The sequence below is a fragment of the Sphaerulina musiva genome, assembly GCF_000320565.1.
Source record: "Sphaerulina musiva SO2202 unplaced genomic scaffold SEPMUscaffold_10, whole genome shotgun sequence".
Classification (NCBI taxonomy): Eukaryota; Fungi; Ascomycota; class Dothideomycetes; order Mycosphaerellales; family Mycosphaerellaceae; genus Sphaerulina; species Sphaerulina musiva.
Window position 1 is genome coordinate 693,309 of NW_016017392.1, and position 18,722 is coordinate 712,030.

At 51.8% G+C, this 18,722-nt stretch overlaps 8 protein-coding genes across 8 annotated transcripts; 4 read left to right on the forward strand and 4 right to left on the reverse strand.

Moving 5' to 3' along the window:
• Positions 1-1,618: 1,618 nt before the first annotated feature.
• Positions 1,619-2,329, forward strand: SEPMUDRAFT_18563 (cysteine proteinase; the record flags this gene model as incomplete). Its single annotated transcript, XM_016908306.1, has 1 exon — positions 1,619-2,329. A coding segment is annotated over one exon (711 nt), but the record flags the coding sequence as incomplete, so codon positions are not given.
• A 939-nt stretch (positions 2,330-3,268) lies between these two features.
• SEPMUDRAFT_120263 (uncharacterized protein) lies at positions 3,269-5,726 on the forward strand (the record flags this gene model as incomplete). The annotated part of the gene is made up of 8 exons (XM_016901585.1): positions 3,269-3,367; positions 3,476-3,613; positions 3,667-3,738; positions 3,973-4,056; positions 4,162-4,379; positions 4,431-4,818; positions 4,930-5,324; positions 5,561-5,726. The coding sequence occupies 8 exons, from the start codon at positions 3,269-3,271 to the stop codon at positions 5,724-5,726; spliced, it is 1,560 nt and encodes a 519-aa protein (XP_016757529.1).
• Positions 5,727-6,382: 656 nt separating this feature from the next.
• SEPMUDRAFT_135818 (glycoside hydrolase family 125 protein) lies at positions 6,383-8,209 on the reverse strand (the record flags this gene model as incomplete). Its single annotated transcript, XM_016902732.1, has 2 exons — positions 7,928-8,209; positions 6,383-7,877 (listed from the first exon to the last, which is right to left on the reverse strand). Exons 1-2 carry the CDS (start codon positions 8,068-8,070, stop codon positions 6,383-6,385), a joined length of 1,638 nt encoding a protein of 545 aa, XP_016757530.1. The 5' UTR covers positions 8,071-8,209.
• Positions 8,210-8,576: 367 nt separating this feature from the next.
• On the reverse strand, positions 8,577-10,098 carry SEPMUDRAFT_151437 (transcription factor Tfb4). Its single transcript, XM_016906823.1, has one exon. The coding sequence runs from the start codon at positions 10,090-10,092 to the stop codon at positions 9,229-9,231; it is 864 nt and encodes a 287-aa protein (XP_016757531.1). The 5' UTR covers positions 10,093-10,098; the 3' UTR covers positions 8,577-9,228.
• A 908-nt stretch (positions 10,099-11,006) lies between these two features.
• SEPMUDRAFT_166118 (MFS transporter) lies at positions 11,007-12,655 on the forward strand. Its single transcript, XM_016908203.1, has 2 exons — positions 11,007-12,166; positions 12,271-12,655. The coding sequence occupies exons 1-2, from the start codon at positions 11,099-11,101 to the stop codon at positions 12,610-12,612; spliced, it is 1,410 nt and encodes a 469-aa protein (XP_016757532.1). The 5' UTR covers positions 11,007-11,098; the 3' UTR covers positions 12,613-12,655.
• Positions 12,656-12,676: 21 nt separating this feature from the next.
• On the reverse strand, positions 12,677-15,314 carry SEPMUDRAFT_128099 (uncharacterized protein). The gene is made up of 2 exons (XM_016902189.1): positions 13,075-15,314; positions 12,677-13,000 (listed from the first exon to the last, which is right to left on the reverse strand). The coding sequence occupies exons 1-2, from the start codon at positions 15,161-15,163 to the stop codon at positions 12,984-12,986; spliced, it is 2,106 nt and encodes a 701-aa protein (XP_016757533.1). The 5' UTR covers positions 15,164-15,314; the 3' UTR covers positions 12,677-12,983.
• A 191-nt stretch (positions 15,315-15,505) lies between these two features.
• SEPMUDRAFT_151439 (betaine aldehyde dehydrogenase 2) lies at positions 15,506-18,555 on the forward strand. Its single transcript, XM_016906824.1, has 3 exons — positions 15,506-15,931; positions 15,987-17,113; positions 17,694-18,555. Exons 1-2 carry the CDS (start codon positions 15,527-15,529, stop codon positions 16,989-16,991), a joined length of 1,410 nt encoding a protein of 469 aa, XP_016757534.1. The 5' UTR covers positions 15,506-15,526; the 3' UTR covers positions 16,992-17,113; positions 17,694-18,555.
• SEPMUDRAFT_151440 (mitosis protein dim1) lies at positions 17,474-18,555 on the reverse strand. The gene is made up of 2 exons (XM_016906825.1): positions 17,704-18,555; positions 17,474-17,640 (listed from the first exon to the last, which is right to left on the reverse strand). Exon 1 carries the CDS (start codon positions 18,510-18,512, stop codon positions 18,081-18,083), a length of 432 nt encoding a protein of 143 aa, XP_016757535.1. The 5' UTR covers positions 18,513-18,555; the 3' UTR covers positions 17,474-17,640; positions 17,704-18,080.
• Positions 18,556-18,722: the final 167 nt, after the last annotated feature.

The window sequence follows — 18,722 nt, forward strand, 5'->3', positions numbered from 1 at the left end:
CATCCGACCAACCACCTCGCGCGTCGCAGTCAACGCGATGCCCCCCAAAACCGCCCTGTCGAAGCGCATCCACCTCATCAACCAGACAGAGGACGATCAGTACGTGCCCAAGGAGCCGCACCCGCTCGACCAAGACGTCGATTACTCCCACCCCGAGCTGCACGGCCTCAGCACCGCCGGCGAGACCCCGCCTGCAAAGCCACTACACGCGACGAACACCTTTTCCGCACTAGACGACTCCTTCAGCGAGCTGTCACCAGAACACGCGTCGACGCCCCTACAATTCTCGCCGAGGTACGTGCCCAGCTGGCGTGAGGCTCCCGCGAGGTTCGTGCCCAACTGGCGTATCGCTCCCGCGAAAACATCACCGCCGCATCTCTCCCCACAAGGTCGCCCTATAATTTCACCAGTATCCCCACGAGTGATAAAGTCACCACCAGCACGCGTGCTGTCCCCCGACACTCTGTATCCCAGCCTGCAGACAGCAGGCCGCAAGCGCACAAGCCCATTCGACTTTTCCGAGGGTCCAGAGCAGCTAGCGCAGCCACGCACGGTCCTAGGCACCGTCGTCGGCATCATTAGAGCCATCTCCACCAAGCTGACCACCTCTATTTGGAGCCTCTTCAAGTCTCGAAAGAGCATCGAGCAGGAGATCATTGCCGTTCACACATCCGCATACAAAAGACGCGCTATCGCCAGACAGGACATAGAGACAGCTCCGGTTCCAGGTTACTACCCTGGTTCCGAGCAAGAGTTGAGAGATATGGTCCTGCAGGAGACCGAGCAGGGCACAAATGCCACCACCATTGCCACACCACCAGACTCGCGCCCGGGGAGCAAGGAGAACAGCCCACCGCCGCAAGAGCAACATCCAGTGCCACAGGCGTCCCCGCCGCAGAAACAGGCGACAGCGCCAAAGAGTAGCACATCAGAATACATAGCCTGGCGACACATGTTCCGAGACCAGAGGCCGATGCCGTTTCCTCAGAACAAACAGACGGCAGCGCCAATGAGCAGCACGTCGAAAGACACTGCATCGGGACATCCCATCCAAGGACAGATGCCATCTCGCCATCTTCCACAGTCTAACAGGCAGACGGCAGTGGCTACGGGCGGCACGTTGAAGCATACCGCATCGAGACCACAGGCTCAAGAAGAAAAGAAAGTCCAGCAGCCTTTCAGGGCGCATGAGCAGACCCTGGCGCCACCAAGCCGCAGGAACATCTATACAGTGAGAAGACAAGCCCGTCCAGGTCTGCTTCTCAATCAGTCCGATAGAGCTGAACGGAACCGAGATGCCGACGACAGAGTGGATGCACTTACCAAGAGGGCGAAGGATATCACGATCCTGTCCCCCGAGGAGAAGGCTTTGAGAGAGAGCGTTCGTACGCGCAAGAGTCGCATTGCAGACCAGGAGGCTTTGGAGGCGAAAGAAGCGAAGGCCAAGAAGGCTGAAGAACAGGCAAGGCTTTTGGCAGAGCGCGAGGCCGAGGAGGAGCGCAAGCAAGCCGAAAAAGAGGCGGAAATTGCTGCAGCGAAGGAAGCAGCACGCCTGGCAGCGAGGAAGACGCTGATCCCGCCGACCTCATCAGAATGGCAACAGAAGATTGCAGAGCGGATGGCCACCCGAGATCCCACCAAAATCTTGGGTCACGATAGCCGCGGCGGTGAACTGACACGCAAGACCTTGGGGTGTATTCTACCACAAGAGAACGAGCATTTGGTCAAATACGCTGCGGATCCCAACGCAAAGAGAGAACCAGCTGGTTGGATGAACGATGCGGGAGTCGATGGCTTTATTAGTGCCATCGTCGACCGCAGACGCGAACAGGATGGCTATGTCAAAGGCCAAGGAGTACCGGCTTTTGCGAATTTCAGCTGCCAATGGTTTTCCAACGTCCGAAAGAATGGCATCAAATCGATTGCCAGATGGGGCAGGCGACAGCAGATCAGCGACAAGAAGCTGCTGCAGTGCGAGAAGATATTTTTTCCGGTCAATACTGGCGCCCATTGGGTACTTTTGGTTCTATCTCCCAAGGAGAGGACCATGGAGTTTCTGGATAGCGCTGGTGGAAGTGGCCGAACGTTTTTCAAGTTGGCACGTGAGTGGCTGGATATGGAGCTGGGCATGTGTTATGTGGCCGAGGAGTGGACGGAGCTGAGCTCCAAGAGTGAGACGCAGCAAAACTTGGACGATTGCGGTGTTTTTACATGCATCAACGCGCTGGCTAGCGCAAAGGGGGCGGATTATTCTGCTGTTCCAGGAAAGGACATGAAGCCGGCGAGAGAGTTCATCGCATCGGTGCTTCTAAATGGTGGTTTCTCCGAGGAGCTTGATCTGTAAAACAGAGCATTACATTGGCGCTTTATGCTTTGGATTGGGGTTAAACTTGAGCGGTTTGTGGTTTGTTTGGGTTGGAGTTGACGTTTTTAAAAGGGAGATACCCAGCACTCGTTTCCACGAGTGAGCAATTGGCTTTTATGAGATAGCAATGATAATGACAATCACGATTGTGACTTTTTTTGGCCACGTTTTTCCCCCTCTTCACAATTAGAAAGGCAATTGTCTGCGCAGTCCCGAATCAGGTAGGTTCAGACATGTCAAAGTGGAGAGCCAGCAACTATGAACACCATAGGTCTCATCCATCTCTCGAGACTGCTCATATATCCCTTGCAACTAGTAACACGGACGATACCCAACTGCAACGACCCTATTACCCAGAGTCGAACAATGCCAATGGCACATACCTCCTACCTTGAGGCTTGAGATGTAGTTGAAAAAGCTTCTGTCCCGTCTGGTTGCAGCTTACTAACAATTCCCAAACTGTGCCGCGGGTGTTACCCCTGTCTCTGCCAAGTGCGGTAAGAATGTGTGATAGAGTGATGGACGCCTCGCCGCCTCGGTAACTTTGCCTAGAATATATCCTCAAAATATCAATCCTCGAGTCTTGGTCTGAATAATTATCCTACTACGTAGTTTGCTTGTCTGATCTGAGCCTGTTAAAGGCGGTATAGACTATAGCGATATAGTTAGCGATTTTATGTACAGGTAAGTCGGTAGGTATGTTTTGTATTATTCCAGTAGGAACAGAACAGAACAGAATGTGGATATCTATCCGGTAAGAGGGACTACGAATAGGTATTTCACGATCACTAGGTGTCTGGCGGATAAGCTACTGATTCATCACAGTCAGAGTATTAAGAGCGTACTGGGGAGCCTTTGGATCTCATCGGATTCATACAAGGCCCCGAGGTGCATGCTAGTACCATGACGGATGTCGTGTTGATGATAGAAAGGAACACTGGAGTCGTCAAGGCCTTGTACGAATCCGATACCACCCTCTTACGTGGTTTGAATCCGGAAGCTGTGGCTTGAAGAAGGACCAAGATGCTGTTCATTGAGCATGCTGCCTCTGGAATCTATCAGCAGCAGCTTGGCAGTGTGACGGCTGAAGTCGAATTTCGCGGTGCATAGAAGGAGCGAGATGACTTGCACATGGTCATGCATGAGTGCCATTGCGTCTTGGAAGAGGACCCAGTGAAATTCAGGGAAGTCCGTCCTGACTTTCTTGCCACTGGTCTCGCAGTCATCGGCGTCGAGCGTCCTGAAACGGTATGTCAGAAGCAAATGCACATCTTTCGACGGCATCCGCTGACATTTCTTAGATGGGAGCCCTCGATCCCTCGGTCGGTGGTGAACTCATCAAAGCCGTGGTCCAAGCCAATCAGGACGTCGATGTGGGTGAAGCAATCACCAAGGAATCAGGCAAGGCTATAGGTTCTTTTGAGCCATCTCTGAGCTGCTGCAATGCACAGAGGTAGAGCGGGTATCAAGAGATATCTTTTTTGACCTCCAAGATATGGGATTGCCTGCCTACACCGCTTCCATACTCCTTCGACAAGCTGACAGGGAGAGAAGACGAGACCTGGGTGTGATGCTTCCATCTTCTCACGACTGCTTTACCACAGTAGTCTGTGCAGCCCACAAGTGTCGACAGCGCGCGATGGCAGCGACCAATGTTCTCGATTGCGGGAGGTGGCTTGTCAGAATCTCCAGTAAGTACATTCTTGTTTGGGCATCTGATCTTGGTTCGCATCATTGTTAATATGCTGAACAAGTCTGCTGCTACAACTTAGCCTGTGCTGGGTGACTCATTGTAGGTTGAACGCGCCAGTTTCGTGGAGCTGATGTTGCGGGCGACCGTATGTTTACTCTTATTCCTCCTCTCTTCTCTCCACCCTCTTTTGCCCATCCTCTCGACGGCACACTATCACAACGCTGGTAACACCTTCACACCTCACCTCACAGCACTAGTTCCTGCTCACAACATGGGACATGTTCACTCAACCGAAGAAATCGCCGCCGCGACGGTGCCGCGGTAGGTGATTCTCCTCATCTGTGTCCCTGAGTTCCCGCTGATCAAAGACAGGAGAGACGACGAGCTGCCGAAAGCTTCTGATGTGTCCAAAGAAAATGATGAGCTTCTTTCGCGCATGAGCCAGCAATTGCGGCAGTTCCACGCATCTTGTCGGACATCACGCTCGAACCTGATGTCCTCAGTCGCCCGATCTTCGCCAGCTTTCAACCATTCCGCCGTGCAAAATCCGCCGCCAGCGACCGTCGTCGCATCACCGCCGCCAGCGTCCTTCGAATCACTGCGGCCAGCGTCCTTCGTCGCACCACCGCCGCAGACGCACGCGAGACCGCTTCTTGCAGTGATCCAACAGCCTGTGCCGCCGCACTATCCAGGCAGTAAGTTTGTGAAGTTCATGCGCTTACGCCCCAATATTCGAATCCATACTACAGCCAGTATCGAGGTAAGGAAGAAGCTACAAAAGTCACACAACCAGTGAGGAAGCGTTCAAAGGGGGATCGGGGCTTACTCCTCATCGAATCTATACTGACTCCCCTCCCCTCACGGGTACCAGGTCTTCAACCGCGTCCCCGAGTCATACCGAACAGGCCAGCACATCGCCGAATGGATCCTACAAAAACTCGACATGAAGACTTTACTCCTCGCACAACGCGTCTGCACCACTTTTCGCGGTCTCGTCCGCTACCAAATCCGTCTTCAACGCCAGCTCTGGTTCATCGACACCAACGGCGCCACGCGAGCAGATTTACTCGAGGATCCAGACTACGTCGATCCGCTCATTGGACGTCTGCGTCAAGATCTGGATCTGTTCTTCGATTACGATCCTCGCAGGCCGAGGCAGAAAATTCTGTATATGCCGGTTCCGCCCCAGGCCAAATTTGACCACTCGCCCGTGTCGAATTGGAGGAAAATGTTGGTGATGAGAACTGCTAAGCGGTATTTGAGATGGTGAGTGATGTGGTGAAGGGAATGAATGACTGGTTTGAAGACATGAATTCATTCATTCCACCCTCCCCCCCTTTCTTTTCCTCCATCATCAATGCCTTGCTACTAAGCCCGGGAGCCCCCTGAGCTTACAAGCCAGCCAGCCATCGCTTGGAACGAATTCCCTCTCCCGATGTCTTCCTTTTCCTCCTGCAGAATAAAAAAAGCCTCTTCCTAACCGTCTACGTTTCTCTATACAGGGAGATCGTCATACCCGGCGTAGCCATCATCGACCTCGGCAAGATGGAACGCGCGCCCACTTTCGGTCTGGTCACAGCCGTCATCATCAATGCGATGCATTACGGCGGCCGTGGCATTGCCATGATTATAGAAAGAGATCGGTTGGGAAGGATGTTGGGACGATAAAAAAAAAAGAAAAAGCGCGCTGGGGCGGAATTGTGGGTAAGAAAATGTGCTGGACGGGCAAATAGTGGTGATGATGATGGCGCTGCTGGTTTCTTACAACGGGCAAATTGGCGCCTTCTATTCACGACTTATCTTGTCGGGAAGTACCTACTAGTGGGGTCGGCCATGATGCCACCAACTTGATTCGCGTGGGGGCGCAGATCCCTCATGGAAGGGAGCTGAGGGAACAAGAAGATGGAGGCCTGTGTTAACTAGGTCAAAAGACAACAGTGCACTGCACTGCACCTGAACTTGCAGTATTAATCAATTAGGTATAAAGTGAACGTGAACTAAAAACGAGGAAATATGCATTAACCGGAGTTTCGTGCCCCCGAGAAAAAAAGGGGGGGAACAGCAGCAAGTTCCATCATCTTCACCATCACAACTGACTCATCATCATCTAGGCACAGAGCTTCTGAGCTAGGTGGTGGTTATAGGTAGGCAGGTAGTAGAGAAGCTGCGCTGCTTGTGATGATACCATCGCGTTGCACAGCCATCGGGGGCAATGTCATAGCAGATAGAAGAGAGAGAGAGAGAGAGAGAGAGAGAAGTTGAGCACATCAAAGAAAAAAAGGGGTCTGGAGAAGCAGGCAGGACGTTCGATATTGCAATATAGGCTAACTGACCACATACGGCTTCGTCCCAGGCTTAAACAACAAATGGGGTTTCCGCTCCGCAATATCAAGAATCGTCTGGGCAAAAACCGAATTCGCCCACGCAAACCAACTGCGAGTATAGTCGGTGATTCTCTCCACATTTACACTTTCGTGGATCAGTCCTAAGGGACTCGCCTTCTTTACTGCTTCCAACAGTTCCGCAATCTCGTCATCGTCGTCACTCGTCATGGCTTGCACCAACAAGGACATGGGCCAGGCATTGTTTAATCCAATATGCGGTCCTCCAATTCCCTTGAACGCTTTCCCCTGCAGGAAGTAAGGATTGCCATCTTTGGATAGAATCATTTTGCGTGTATTCTGGTACGTGCGTTCTTCTTTGCGCACGAAGCCAAGATATGGCAGAGCGAGGAGAGAGGGGACATTGGCATCGTCCATCATGATGGCTGAGCCGTAGCCATCAACTTCAAAAGCAAAAACGGAGCCCCATTTCTTGTGCTCCACCACTCCGTGCTCCCACACACCTTTCTCGATGCTCTCACCTCGAGCCTTGAGCTCGTCGCCGACTTTGGGTTTGCCTGCCGCAGCGAGCATCTCCGCGGTCTTCTTCAGCTCTACGGCCATCATGGCGTTGGCTGGAATGAAGAAGCCAAGATTTGTGGCGTCGTCACTGGGTCGGAAGGCAGAGCGGATCAGACCGGTGCCGTAGTTCAAAGGATTGCCATTGCCTGCGAGGTTCAATGTTTCCGTTCCAGTATTCGTATTTCGCTGAAAGCGGTAGGTCTGCTTGATAAACCTCCCAGTCTTGGCGTCGAAAGTCGACTGACTTTGCTGATCAAGCACTCTGAGCAGGCTCTCCAGAGCATGATACCAGCGCTGCGTCAAGAAGGCAGTGGAGCCGGTACTTTCGTAGAACTGATTACCCAGTCTCAGAAAGTGCGCCAATGAGTCCAGCTCATACTTGCACTCGAACACCTGGCTGGGTTCATATGCCGGATGTACACTATCTCCTTGTCCATTATCGCTTGCTTTCAGCTTGCTCGGAGGCGGTGGCTGGAAAGCATTGCAGTACGGTGACTCGATCACGTACTCTGCTTGTGTATTGATAGCTCCCAGTATCAAAGTTTCAATCTTCTTATCCTTCTTCGCTAAGCGCTGGTATTGCGCTAACTGATTTGTGCTGTCCCGCAGCCATTCAGCATTGATATCACCTGTCACAATGAAGCTTTGTGGACCTTTCCAGGCACCTGGTTGTGCACCCAACATCTGCTGCATCCCATTGGTTTCCGTGTGTTTCTCTGTGCCGTCTACATGCCATCGTACTGTAGTGTCTAACGTATTGGGAAAGGCGTTCTCGAAGAGTCGTGCGAGGTCGTGGTCTACGAGGCTGGAGGTCATGTGTTTGATGACCTTCTCTACGAGGTCCGACTCGAACGTTCGGCAGTGTTTAGAGGGCCGTTGATATGGCAGAGCCATAGACCCATCGCTGAATGGGTAGCTATGGTACAATCAGCGCCTCTCTTGACATAGCTTCCGGCTGATTCTTACTGCGGATATTTGGAATAGTGCTCATATGCTGGACATGCCTCCTGGTATTTCGCCTTGGATGTCCCTTTGTCGCTCAATGCTGCTGTTTCCTTCAAGCACAAGCTGGCCAGCACTGCGAGTGCTGCAGTCGAAGGAGTCTTCATGGTTCGTACTTGGCCTCTTTTTCCCAGTCTATTGAGGTTTGCCAATGCGATCGCGACTGTACGGGAGTGTTTCACCAGGTGAGGTTGCTGAGTGCCGAGCACTCGACAGCTTCGGCCTTGATCCTTGCTTGACAGCAACAACAACACCAACACAAGCCCCTTATCGGTATAACATTCTCTTCGGATACACCGGCCGATGCGATGAAGATGTATACTGTTGTGGTGTAACAGCCAGCGGCGAGATGCGGTAAGCCGCCAGATGAATACCTTGGTAGGCACTATCCGACTGCTGGGCGGGCCACAGGGAGTCGCGATATAACGCGTTCTACGGTCGGATTTCTCTACACTCTGGACAGAAATACCCGACCGGCTGCATTTGATTGACTTTTGATACAGCGGATGCGCCCGATTGCCCAAAATTTCAACTAGCCAAAACGCGTGCTCAATTGAAGGTCGTCAAAGGGCAGACGGGAGGAATGGAAATGTGTTACTGATCTCAGTGTGTGCAATACGTAGAATATGATGAGCTAGAGAGCAGTCTTCTGTCTTTAGAACTATATCAAAATTGGATGAGACCTCTTCTCCCGGCTCTTTTCAGCTACTTTTTCAAATGTCTACATCTGCTTTACGCCGCTTCGCGCATCCGCTCGCATACTCAATCAATACTTCCTACGAAGCACGATACGGCAAGACTGTGTCTTTATTGGAACTTGCATTGCAATGCTTGGAGTCATCGAAATACAAAGCTGCCTGTAATTCATAGCAGGTTCGGTTCCGATGCTGACCGTCATGCTCTCCAGCCTGTCCCTCGACGAATAAACTCCATCTACTACTAGGGTGTTCATCAAGATTAGGCTGCTCCAAGCATAGGCTTCTCGTGCGCGGACTCGAGGCTCGCCAGAATCCGAGTAGGTGCGATGTTACGTAAGATGCCTAGGCTCTCGTTCGTCTTGATCACAGTGCGACGAGCTTCTGCCCAGTCCGCTTAACGAAGCTGGCATGTGATTCTTCATTAATGTTCATTTGATGCTGTAAGATTTTGACTCGGTTGCCAAAGTTCAGCCGGAATGTCAGATGTGCGAATTGAGCGGGTGTTGGCTACCACATGCCATGAGCATTCTGCTCATGCTCATACTCAAGCCCATGGCTACACTCGACTCACGGCAGTGGCGTCCCCGCTCGACTGTCCGGAGTCCCGCCATCCTCCAACGGCCTCTTCTTCTTTTTCTTCTTCATCTTCGGAACTACAGCTGGCTTCTGCCCATAATTAGCCAATTGCAAGTGACTCCCGCACGTCAGACATAGACTGTCGTGCAATGGCTCGCAAAAGATACTGAGACATATTGAACACACGAATCCGATATCCACCACCCGCCTGTGACAGAAACAAGCGGCGCGGAAATCCACGCCCTCGCCCTCGCCCGGCGTGATCAAATGCTTGCGGGCAGTCTCATCGGGTAAGTAGGCGAACATGAGGTATTGGAGGAAGCCTCCCCTGGTATTGGAGTCCAGTGCCATGTATATGCCGCCTGTAGCATCTGCAGCTTGTTGAAGAAACACCGTGTCGCCCGCAAGTTTGAGGATATCGATTGGGATGCTCAATCGTTGGCATGCGAAGATCGAGTTCATAATTGGTATGTATTGATTCGCGAGGTCTCCAGAGACAGATAGAATGAGAAGTCGAGAAGTCAGGCCAGAGATGTTATTTCCTTGTCCACCAACGCCCGAGGCATCATTGCCACCAGCTACAGATGAGGGATCAGAGTAGTTGAAGTGTTGTGCGCTGGAGGAGCCCGCCGGAAGAGATGCCGTCTGTTTGGAGATGTACGTCAGAGCTCGAGTTAAGGCGCCAGCCATCATCGTCGCTGGAGTAGCTTGCACTGCGCTGGGAGCAGTGCTCTCCATAAGTCGTCTCAGGTTCGTGGTGATTGCGTGCTCGATGTGCGCAAAAGGCCGATACTTGTTCGCATCATCTGGTGGCTGCACGGCTCCACCATTGGTTCCTCTGTCTCCATCTGTCATTTCTACATCTTCGCCGTTTGTGGTGCCATTCATATTGCTGGAGTGCACTTTTGCTGGGGTCGGATATAACCACTCTGCACGCTCGGAATGGCTCGCTACTACTGCCACGCGGTTTGCATGGTTGATCGCAATATGCGCATTGATGAAGACGAGGAGGTTTACAACAACCTTTTGGAGGGAAAGAGAGTCTTCCAGTAAGGCCCAGGCATGCGGATTCGTGTCGAGAATGATGGTCAGAAGCGATGGCGCCTCTCCTTCATCATGCCGACCACCACGGCCAGTCGCGTCAACTTCATTCATGTCTGTACCGGTCACGACATGCGGCGGCGATGTGTCTGATGGAAGGATGAGAGAGTGACGTGAAGTGGTTGTTGATGTTGTTGTGTAAAGGTATGTCCGGGATGCACAGTGCTCGGCAGGGGTCTGTGCTTGAGACTAGGTACCTGTAGTAAGTATTTCCAGGAATTCTCACAAGTTCTACCATTTGAGAAGTCTTCGAAAAATTTGTGCTTCCATCCTACCTATTCTTCAGCTTCACTCCTCATGATGGTCTCAGTATATATCATTGCGGCTCATGCAGAGTGAGCGATACATGTACTCTGCCGGCACGCCAAGGAGTTCTTCTGCATGGGCCTTTCTAGACTCCCACATCACATGATGCCAGTCCAGTCCCATGCTGAGCGCGAAGTGAGGTGAAAAGGTACATGTATTTGTTTTCAGGCCTGCCGCCCACCAGAACCATATTCGACCTCGGGAAAATCCACTACGCATTGGGTCTCTGCCGCGCGCTGGCCTGGATGCGAATGGCAGTCCCCGTATCTGTTGGTTACCTTATTGCGGCATTGCCTGATTCGGGTTACCCGAAGAACTATATGCACATCCTCCATGATTTGCTGACGAGCTCGCAAGTGAATTGTTCTCATCGCCTTGCGACCGAACTACATACCTGTATCCACTATAACAATCTGCCTTCTGAACTGCTCGAAACGGGCAATCATACGGCGTCATGAGGCAACATGGGCAGTCCTCTACGATCGTGGTAGAATCCGCAGAGCTGGAACTACCGCCGGTCCAGCTCGAGGACTATCGTAGCTCCAGCAAGAAACCATCAATCTCCGGACGCAGTTTGCGATCAGCGGCTGAGACATGGGACGAAGATCGCAACGAAACACTTCCTGCACCGACTACTGCAGCACCCGAAGAGTCAGAAAGCTGGAACTCCTCGACGGGGACCATCTGGAAGGTCAGTGCCGCATTCTGGTCTTTCGCCGTCATGGGCCTGAACGATGCAACATATGGCGCCATTATTCCCTACCTCCAGCCATTCTACAGTCTCCGCTATGCCATCGTCTCCCTGATTTTCCTTTCGCCCTTTATCGGCTACACCCTTTCCGCAGTTCTAAACAATGCTATTCACCTCAAATTCGGTCAGCGTGGTGTGGCGTTCGTGGGGCCATTGTGCCATCTCCTAGCATACATCATCAACGCAGTCCATCCTCCCTACCCCGTCCTGGTCATCTCCTTCATTCTGGCAGGCTTCGGCAACGGCCTACTCGACGCCGGTTGGAACGCATGGATTGGTGCAATGCTCAACGCCAACGAGATTCTTGGCTTTCTGCACGCCTTCTACGGCCTAGGAGCCACCATTGCTCCTCTCATCGCAACAGCAATGATCACGCGAGCCGATTTGCCATGGTACTACTGGTACTACTGCATGATAGGCTTTGCAGTCGCAGAACTAGCAATCTCCCTCTACGCCTTCTGGGAAGACACAGGCGCCAAGTTTCGCGAACGCAATGCGCGGACGTCCGATGAGACAGGCTCTCGACTACGTGAAGCCACGATGAAAATGCCTGCAGCACGAATCACGTGGCTCTGCGCGATGTTTTTGCTCGGTTATGTCGGCGTCGAAGTGGCTCTGGGGGGATGGATTGTCGAATTCATGATCAAAGTGCGCGATGCCGAAAAGTTTGCGGCGGGGATGAGTGCGACTGGTTTCTGGCTCGGTATGACTGTGGGAAGAGTGATACTCGGCTTCGTCACTCCTCGCATTGGCGAAAAGTTATCGATCATGGTATGTACCTACATTATGTATTGCACATGTGCTACCATGTGTAAATCCCCCCGTCGTACCTACGCTGACCCAATATACCTCACCCACCTAATCATTCTTCCCAGCTCTACCTCCCAATCGCCATCGGACTTCAACTCCTCTTCTGGCTAGTCCCCCAATTCTACGTCTCAACCGTAGCAGTCGCACTTCAAGGCTTCTTCCTTGGGCCCTGCTTCCCAGCAGCCGTCGTGGCATGTACGAAACTGCTACCCAAACATCTCCACGTGAGCAGTATAGGCTTTGCTGCAGCGTTTGGAGGAAGCGGGGGAGCGATTTTCCCGTATGCAGTGGGAGCGATTGCACAAGCTAAAGGTGTGCAAGTGTTGCAGCCGATTATTCTAGCTCTGATGGCGGTGATTTGGGGTTTGTGGGTGATGTTGCCGAGGATGAATAAGAAGCAGGATTGAATCAAGAAGTTGACAAGTGCACGGTTTTGACCACACTAATGCCACCATACGATCGTCTTATCACTTCAGGTCTTCATGGCACTCATGCCGGTATATTGTGAGAGACTATGGGATTGTCTATCCTCGCCAAAGTGCTTATGCGCTGATCTTGCGAGTGCGCAGAGACTTGCCAAGACCAAAGAAAACTGGCTTCACTCAAGAGGGGCACACGTGAGATTCCCCCTGTGTCTTGGTGCAAACTAGCAACCTCGGATCCCTTTCCCTGCGCGGCAATAATGGATGAATCCCCAGGTCTCTAAAGGCCTTGTCGGCTGCACGCGCCCTCTACTCTAAATTCTAGGTTAAAATGTACATATCTCTGGTTCCGCGTCTCAGTAGTTCATCATATCTAATGTATCATTCAAATCAGCTTCAATTTTCCACAATACTGCAGATTAGTAGTAGGAATGGATACAAACTCACCTCTCCCGAACAGCGCCCTCTTACTCCAATCCATGGCAAGCAACATTCTTGTCCTCAGGCTCACCGACTGCGCGAAGTACACACTCCTCCAGAGATATGCCGCCATGAGTCCGCCCCCAAAGCTGATGTTGCCACCAAAGTCAAAGATGGCAGCATTGCCGATATATGCCAGACTGCCCATATGCCGATACTCAAAAGCCTTATAGACGGCATCATCAAGATCCCCGTCGATAATACCATTGAGTTGCATGGCATCGGCACTCTGCGCCATCTTGTTCAACTTCTTACCCAGGTAGATACCCTGCTGATTGGCACGCTGAGCAGTAGCAGGCAGTGAAGTCATCTTGCTATCGATCTGCTTGAGGAGTTCATTTAATTCGCCGAAGTCGAGAGTGCCGGATTTGTCGTGGTCGTATTGCTCAAAAAGTTTACCTAGTCGCTTGAGATGGTCTGTGGCTTGTGGGAAGCGTGCTCTGACGCGTTTGGCGACTTCACACCATTGTGAGTAGTTGAGGGTCACAGTCTCTGGGTCCTTGCCTTTTTCCCAGGCGAGAGTGCGGAGGAAGTTGACGATATGCTCGGAGACATTGTTTTGAAGGGTGCTGCAGTCGCCAATGGCGTAGACGTCTCCAAGCGGTGCTCCTACAAGACGGAGATGCGTGTCAGTTTCGAGAGCATGGCGATTGTTCTGGGCGTCAAACTTCTTGGCAATGTCTTGAGCAAATTGAGTCTGAGAAACACCGGTGGACCATAGACAGAAGCCCATTGGCAGCTCCTTAGTAACAGTGTTGCCGTCGGCGTCTTTTTGCGTGAACAGGATCTTGTCTTTTTGCACCTCCTTAACGCGTGCATTTGTCTGCACATCAACGCTGTCGTGCGCAAGTCTTTCTTCTGCATACTTGCTCAGTGCTTCGTCGTAGGTGTTGAGGATATGGCCGCGGGATTGAATCACATGGACAGAGATCTCGTTTCGCAAGAGACGAGGATAGAATTTGCACAGATCCTCATTCAGCATGTCATAAAGCTCGGCAGCAAACTCTACACCGGTAGGACCACCTCCGGACACGACAAAGGAAAGAAGTCGTCTGCGCTCTTCGTCGGATGTGGATGGAAGCGAGGCAGTCTCGAGGTTGCTAATAACGGCATTTCTGATCCGGCGCGCATCACTGATATCCTTCAAGAAGTGACAGTGCTCTAGTCCCTTTACGCCGTGGGGGTTCGTAACGGATCCGACTCCAATGACCAGCTTGTCGTATGGCAAGTAGAAGCGCTCCTTTCCATTCGGCCCATCTGCTTCCAACTCGAGGAGCTTGTTACTGAAGTCCACATCAACAGCAGACGCCTTCATGAAGTGACCCATGACGCGTTTGACAATCTTCCGCACCGGCTCTACCAGACTCCTAAACTCCAACGTACCCACAGTGGCTGAAGGTAGCATAGGTGTGAACAGGAAGTGATTAGATGGCGAAACTACGGTGACATGGTAGTCCCCCGGATTCAGCTGCTTCAACAGAGCTACGCTACCCCAGCCGGTACCTAGAATCACCAGCTTTGGCTTGTGCTTTTGCTCCCTCATTTTCTCATTCTCCTCATCGTCAATGAAGTACTCCGCGATGGGCAAGTTCTTCGGACCGCCGATGCGCGGGTTCAGAGCCATCTCGGAGATGGAAAGGTCCGCCGGCTCTCCCTCTCCAACATATGTAGTCGCGTCGTAGGCAAAGAAGGCCACGACCAGACCTCCACTCATAACAATGAACAAGCCGAGCGAGGCGAGCACTCTATAGGTCCAGCGTACCAGCCGCCCTCTCTGTTTCGGGGGCGCGATAGCTGCCTCCTTCAGCTTTGAAGTCGAAGCCCATCGCAGCTGTCCCACTTGTCCATGACGCGTGGTGTGCTGGAGGGCTCGTCGCACGGCTCTGGGAAGTGGTTGGGGTCGTCGGAGGGAGATGTATCGCTTCTGTGCCTTCAATGCCGTCTGGATGGAGGCATTGGCTCTACTCCGCGGTGTTTGCTGCAGCGTTGGCCGTGCGAGCGAAGGACAAATGCGAGCTGAGCCGGCAAAAGCTCGCTGCATGGGCAGCATTGGCATTCGCGCTTATCGCTTTGAAGCGATCAAGTGCCAAGGGTAGCCCTTGAGGCAGGGTTCGGGGTTCGAGGGTCAAGTGAAGTGAGTTGGGCTGGCGGAGTAGGTAAAGATGATTGGAAGGCGAATAGAGACAGAATGATAGCGGAGGGCCGCGTGGTGTGGGCGCGTCGAATTGATATCGATTGTAGTCGACCTGCGGTTCGTCCGGATAGAGAAGTTGACGGAAGCTCGTTCCTGATTGACATCATGGGCGAGCAGGGATCATTAACTAGTGCAAACTCTATCGCATATATTTTGCCTTTCTGGACACCATTGTCATAGGCAGTCGTGTACAACATCTCACAAGTAACGACAAACCGATCAAACATGGCAGTCGAAACGATCACCACCATCTCCCCGTCCACCAACAAGCCCGTGGTGGAACGCAATGGCCCGACAGACGCTCAATTGGCCCAATTGCCAAAAACTGCCCAAACTGCATTCTTGAAATACTCCAAGACCAGTCTCCAAGATCGCCGGAAGATTGTCAAGAAGGCGCTTCAACTCATCAATGACAAGCAAGATGAGCTAGCTCAAGAAATAACAGACCAAATGGGAAGACCTATCGCGTTCTCGGCCAAGGAAGTCCAAACAGCTGTCAAGAGAGGCGAGTATCTACTCAAGATCAGCGAGGATGCCCTCTCAGATACTCCTGGTGAGCCTGAGCAAGGCTTCAAGCGATTCGTGCGCAAAGTGCCTCTTGGTCCAGTTCTCATTCTGTTTCCTTGGAATGTATGCTACTATCTTTCCTGGAGCACTTTCAATGTATTCTGACACTTCCGTCCAGTATCCATACTTGACACTCGTCAACTCTCTTGTCCCAGCCCTCTTGGCCGGTGACAGCATCATCCTCAAGCCCTCGCCTCAGACCCCAACGATCGCAGAGCAAGTTCAAGACATCTTCGTAAAGGCTGGTCTCGACAAAGATGTCATCCAGTACTTCCACTGCGGCGACTTCAAGAAAATCGAACAACTCGTTCAAGCCCCTGAGATCCAACTCGTCTGTTTTACAGGCTCCGTCGATGGTGGTCTCGCTGTACAAAAGGCCGGAGCAGGACGAGTCGATCTTCGCGTTGGGCTCGAATTGGGTGGCAAAGACCCTGCCTACGTCCGCTCCGATGTAGACTTGGCCTGGGCAGCCGACGAGATCGTAGACGGAGCAGTCTTCAACTCGGGCCAATCCTGCTGCAGTCTCGAGCGCGTCTACGTCCACGAAAGCGTACATGACCAATTCGTCGAAGAAGTGAAGAAAGTCCTATCCAACTACAAGCTCGGCGACCCCACCGACAAATCTACCCATGTGGGACCAGTCATTAGCAAAGCCGCTAAAGCAAGAATCGAAAACCACATCAACAGTGCCATCCAGGCGGGAGCGAAGAACGAAACTCCAGAGAATGCATCCTTCAAGAATCCACCCCCAGATGGCAATTACGTCGTCCCTACCCTTCTCACAAACGTGAAGCAAGACATGCTCGTCATTCAGGACGAAACCTTTGGTCCCGTCATCCCTGTCATCTCTGTCAAATCTGACGAAGAAGCCGTAAAACTCATGTCAGACAACCAATTTGGTCTGACAGCTTCTGTCTGGACCAAAGACGTCGCGAGAGGCCAAGAACTGGCTAATGAAATTGAAGCGGGAACGGTCTTTGTGAACAGAGCAGATTACCCTGCACCTGATCTGGCCTGGGTCGGATGGAAGAATAGTGGCAAGGGTCAGACACTCAGCAAGTTTGGATTCGATCAGTTTGTGAAGTTGAAGAGTTATCATTTCAAGGATTACCCCAAGGCTTAGTACCTAGGTATCCGGTGGGGTAGGTAGCGTAGGTCATGTGCCTTTGATTTTTCCGACAATTCCATTATCGAGAATTTAGATAGATTAAATGTATGATTGAATGTTTTACATACCTACTGGCCTTCTGTCTAGTTAGAATTTATCTCGAAAAGCTATCTCCGCATTAACGCCAAACTAAACCATACTTGCATCGTGGGACATATGTCTCCCGAGACAAGACTTTCAAGAGCCGACCAGAAACATTCGTATCGAGTAGGGAGCTGAGCGACATAATGAAGTATTCTTGGCAGAACATTTGCTCTAAAGGTCACTCAGATGCAGACAGGCTGAGGACTTGACGGGTATCAATCAGGTTTGCAGGCAAATATCTCTCGTCGTTGGAAACGACTTGGCAAGCCGGTATCCAAGTTCCCAGGTTCCAGTATCTCATGAATACTCAAGGCACCTTTTCCGGTCATGGCCACCACCCATGATAAGTTATAGCATGTCAATATACGTGGAGCTACAAGACAACCTGTTTGGAGAACCAGGCACTGGACGGCAATTGCGTATGATCTGCGGGGGGATGGGAGAGCATACGGTTCATGAAGGCATGTCACCAGTACACATCCACTGCATAATGGAACGAGAGTACTTACAGTAGAGAAAGCTTAATGGAGATGTCGATTAGTGGAATGGATCAAATAAAGCAATAAGCATCTGGTAGACTAACCATTTCAGTCTCTTGGACTCCCTCAAACTCCATCGTAGCTCATTGATCCATCGTAGTTATGGCGGATGTATTGACCCCTAGGAGGCATATTAAGGCAGCCCGCCTCCCGCATGACATGCTGTCCATATTCGTGGAGTAGGGTAAATCTCTACTACTCTCGTCTGCTGGCTGCATGCAGGTCAAGCAACCCCGTTCACAGCAACCGTGGCTGGCCAGTCCCCATAGCCCCTCCCTGTGAATATCGCAGAGCATCGACGCACACACTTCACGCAAGTGCCAAGCCAATAGATATGCCCAGATATGGTCCATTCGCGCCCGTGTAGCACGACTTCCATATTATCACTGGGTCTTCACACATTCCCGAAGTCGCTTGAGTTCTAGTATCGGTACCTTGTCGAGTAATCCTTCGGGCTGACCACCAGACCCCTTCCTTTCTTCGCGCCTTTATAAATGGTCTCGATAATATCAATCAACTCTTGCTTATCTTCCAGCACCCAGTTCAACTTGTTATTGTTTCCCGTTCCGAAATCGCACATCATATGCTTGTTGCGGAAGAAGAACATGAGTGTCACTGTGTCGTACAGTTCGTACATTTGCTTAAAGTCGGGAACTTGGTCGAGATCGCAGACATAGATGACAGCGAAGTTCTTGACGCGGTCGGCGATTTTGTAGAGGACTTCGTCTTGTCGCATGCAGTCCGGATCCCAATCGCGGCCGAAACGGATGACCACGAGACGGTCTTCTTCGGACATGATAGCTTGGTCCACGTGCCAGCCGGTGACGAGGTGAGGAATGACGACGGATCCCATCTTTTCTGTTCGGTTTCCTCTTGGATGTGAAGTTGTGGTTCGTGTGTTGATTCTTGAAGAAGTAAAGAAGAGCGTAGAACTACGGAGACGGCGACCTGCATGTACTTGGGGACGGCATGACTCAGGAATCTTGGCGATTATCTACCTCTACCTTACATGGTCATCTTAGCTTGCCAGCCTTGCCTGTACTTCGACCTTCTCACATGCTGC

Bases quoted from the DNA above. Each gene is read 5' to 3' on its own strand.
- SEPMUDRAFT_128099 (XM_016902189.1), bottom strand. From the start codon at position 15,163: ATGCCAATGCTGCCCATGCAGCGAGCTTTTGCCGGCTCAGCTCGCATT.
- SEPMUDRAFT_151437 (XM_016906823.1), bottom strand. From the start codon at position 10,092: ATGACAGATGGAGACAGAGGAACCAATGGTGGAGCCGTGCAGCCACCA.
- SEPMUDRAFT_151440 (XM_016906825.1), bottom strand. From the start codon at position 18,512: ATGGGATCCGTCGTCATTCCTCACCTCGTCACCGGCTGGCACGTGGAC.
- SEPMUDRAFT_166118 (XM_016908203.1), top strand. From the start codon at position 11,099: ATGAGGCAACATGGGCAGTCCTCTACGATCGTGGTAGAATCCGCAGAG. The intron at 12,167-12,270 runs GTATGTACCTAC...CATTCTTCCCAG, and splicing joins GCGAAAAGTTATCGATCATG to CTCTACCTCCCAATCGCCAT.
- SEPMUDRAFT_151439 (XM_016906824.1), top strand. From the start codon at position 15,527: ATGGCAGTCGAAACGATCACCACCATCTCCCCGTCCACCAACAAGCCC. The intron at 15,932-15,986 runs GTATGCTACTAT...ACTTCCGTCCAG, and splicing joins TCATTCTGTTTCCTTGGAAT to TATCCATACTTGACACTCGT.